The sequence below is a fragment of the Phytophthora parasitica genome (genome assembly GCF_000247585.1).
Source record: "Phytophthora parasitica INRA-310 unplaced genomic scaffold supercont2.32, whole genome shotgun sequence".
In the NCBI taxonomy this organism is placed as follows: domain Eukaryota; phylum Oomycota; class Peronosporomycetes; order Peronosporales; family Peronosporaceae; genus Phytophthora; species Phytophthora nicotianae.
In genome coordinates, this window is record NW_008649018.1 from 4803 (window position 1) to 6637 (window position 1835).

General features: G+C 51.9%; 1 protein-coding gene across 1 annotated transcript in view; it reads left to right on the plus strand.

Moving 5' to 3' along the window:
• Nucleotides 1-1644, plus strand: part of PPTG_13278 (hypothetical protein) — a gene marked incomplete at both ends in the record, with an annotated part of 5388 nt that extends 3744 nt beyond the window's left edge. The window contains one exon of the mRNA XM_008908855.1: nt 94-1644. Coding sequence (XP_008907103.1) covers nt 94-1644 — 1551 coding nt within the window. The remainder of the gene's footprint in view (nt 1-93) is intronic.
• Between the last annotated feature and the right edge of the window lie 191 nt (nt 1645-1835).

The following is a 1835-nucleotide window of genomic DNA, read 5'->3' on the forward strand; positions in this document are numbered from 1 at the left end:
GAGGAGTTGCAGAAGAAGAATGTACGGTGCGTTCGCTGGATTGACTATCACTTGCATTGATCTCTTACACTGTAGTTTTTGTGTGTTTTAAAGGAGGAACTACTGGACGCCCGTGAAGAATCTACCCGGCGGTGGGCACTGGAACGGCAGAACTACGAGCGTCAACTTAGTGAGGCTGAACACTCGATCGAGGCGTTAAAACGAGACAACCAGATCCTCGAAGACTCGGTGCTTGATAGCAATTGCAGCGAAGCCAAGGAGACAAACACTCACCCCAGTCCAAGTGCAAAAGCGACAACGAATGAAGACCGGCCGGATACAACCGCTCCAAACAAGTCCGAACGACCTACAATTGCTAGCAGACCAGTCGACAAGGAAGCCATGTTAGCTGTCTTTGAAAGCAGCGTCAAGCAACTCATCGAGTATCATGCGACTCGACGTGAAGTGGTTCAATTGCTCAAGGGCAAGAAAGAGGCTGAACAGAGCAGAAGTGAAGCAGCTCGACGTATCAATGCGCTCGAGATGCAGAAAATGCGCCAGAGCTTGGGAGTGCGTGAGAGTATCTCAGATTTATCCAAGTCTCTGCATGTTCTAGATGAGCGAATGCAGGCAGAGTCGAAGTCTCTGGAAGAACTAGAGCGTTTGAAGAAACTACGTCTACGTGCAGAGCAGAAGCTCAAAGGGCTGCGTAAGCAAGAAGCGAAGGCAGATTTCCTGGACAGTGAGGCTCAACAGGAGCTTCAGGATCTCGAGGAGTTGATCGTCGACTTGGACTCGCACATCGCGTTCCAGGACGCCGAGCTGAGAGCTGCACGGAATGATCTATTGGCAATGAAACATCGCTCCGATAGCACAGACGCAAAGTCACCTCTTGGTGGTCTAGCGAGCGGTCTTGTTCAACATCTTGGACTCGGTAGTACTGACGCTGCAGGAGCTGCAGCTTCTGTCATGGGTAAATGTCTGGACGAGGTAGCGCGACTTCGAATGCGCGTGAGCGAGATGGGGATCGAAGTTCAGGAGCTGCAAGGGCTACTCAATGAGCGTGATGAAGCTCTCAGTCAGCTGGAAAGTGGTTTGGCAGTGGCTCGGGATGAGTTTGACCGTCGTCTTGCAGCTCACCAGCAAGCGAGTGCTGAGGCCATGGAGCAGCTTAAGAAGATGCAGCCCAAGGTTCTAGTGCCTTCTAATAACAACGAAGATGGTGAAACTAGCGACGCACACAAGGACGAGGAGTGGCAGAAGCTGATTGTTCGCTGTCAGAAGAAGGACGAGTACATCGCCGATTTGGAGAAGCATCTGGTGTTTTACAAGTCCAAGGCCAAGCAGATGCAGGCCCAACTACAGCAGCTTATCCGGTCCTCAAGTGAACAGCAACGGCGGACTGATGACGGATCTTCCGACGTTGAACGAGAGCGACAACTGGAGCGTCGGATTCAGCAACTGGAGGACGCCAATGACAGTTTAATGAAGGATCTGGCCACTGCCAAAGTCTATCTTCGAGCTTCTCAGAGTCGAGGCAGCGTCGTCAGAACCAGTGGAGAGCGAAATGGAGCGAAAGTAGTTCGGATCTCCAGAAGTGAGCTTCGAGAGCTTCCAGCCCCACCAGCTCCACCCTTGCACGCCTCAGATCTACGCAAAGAGTGAAAAAGGCAACTTGAAGACGATGTAGCCATGTACGTCACTGTAACGAGGGATAATAACATTTGAAACGTAGCCATTTCTAATTCGATGGTCAGCGTAACTGCTGCTGCTTCGTCCTGCAGCCCGTTGGCTCCGACGGAGCTCGAGCGCGAGCACGTGCACAAGGTTTACGACCTCATCGCCCCTCATTTCAG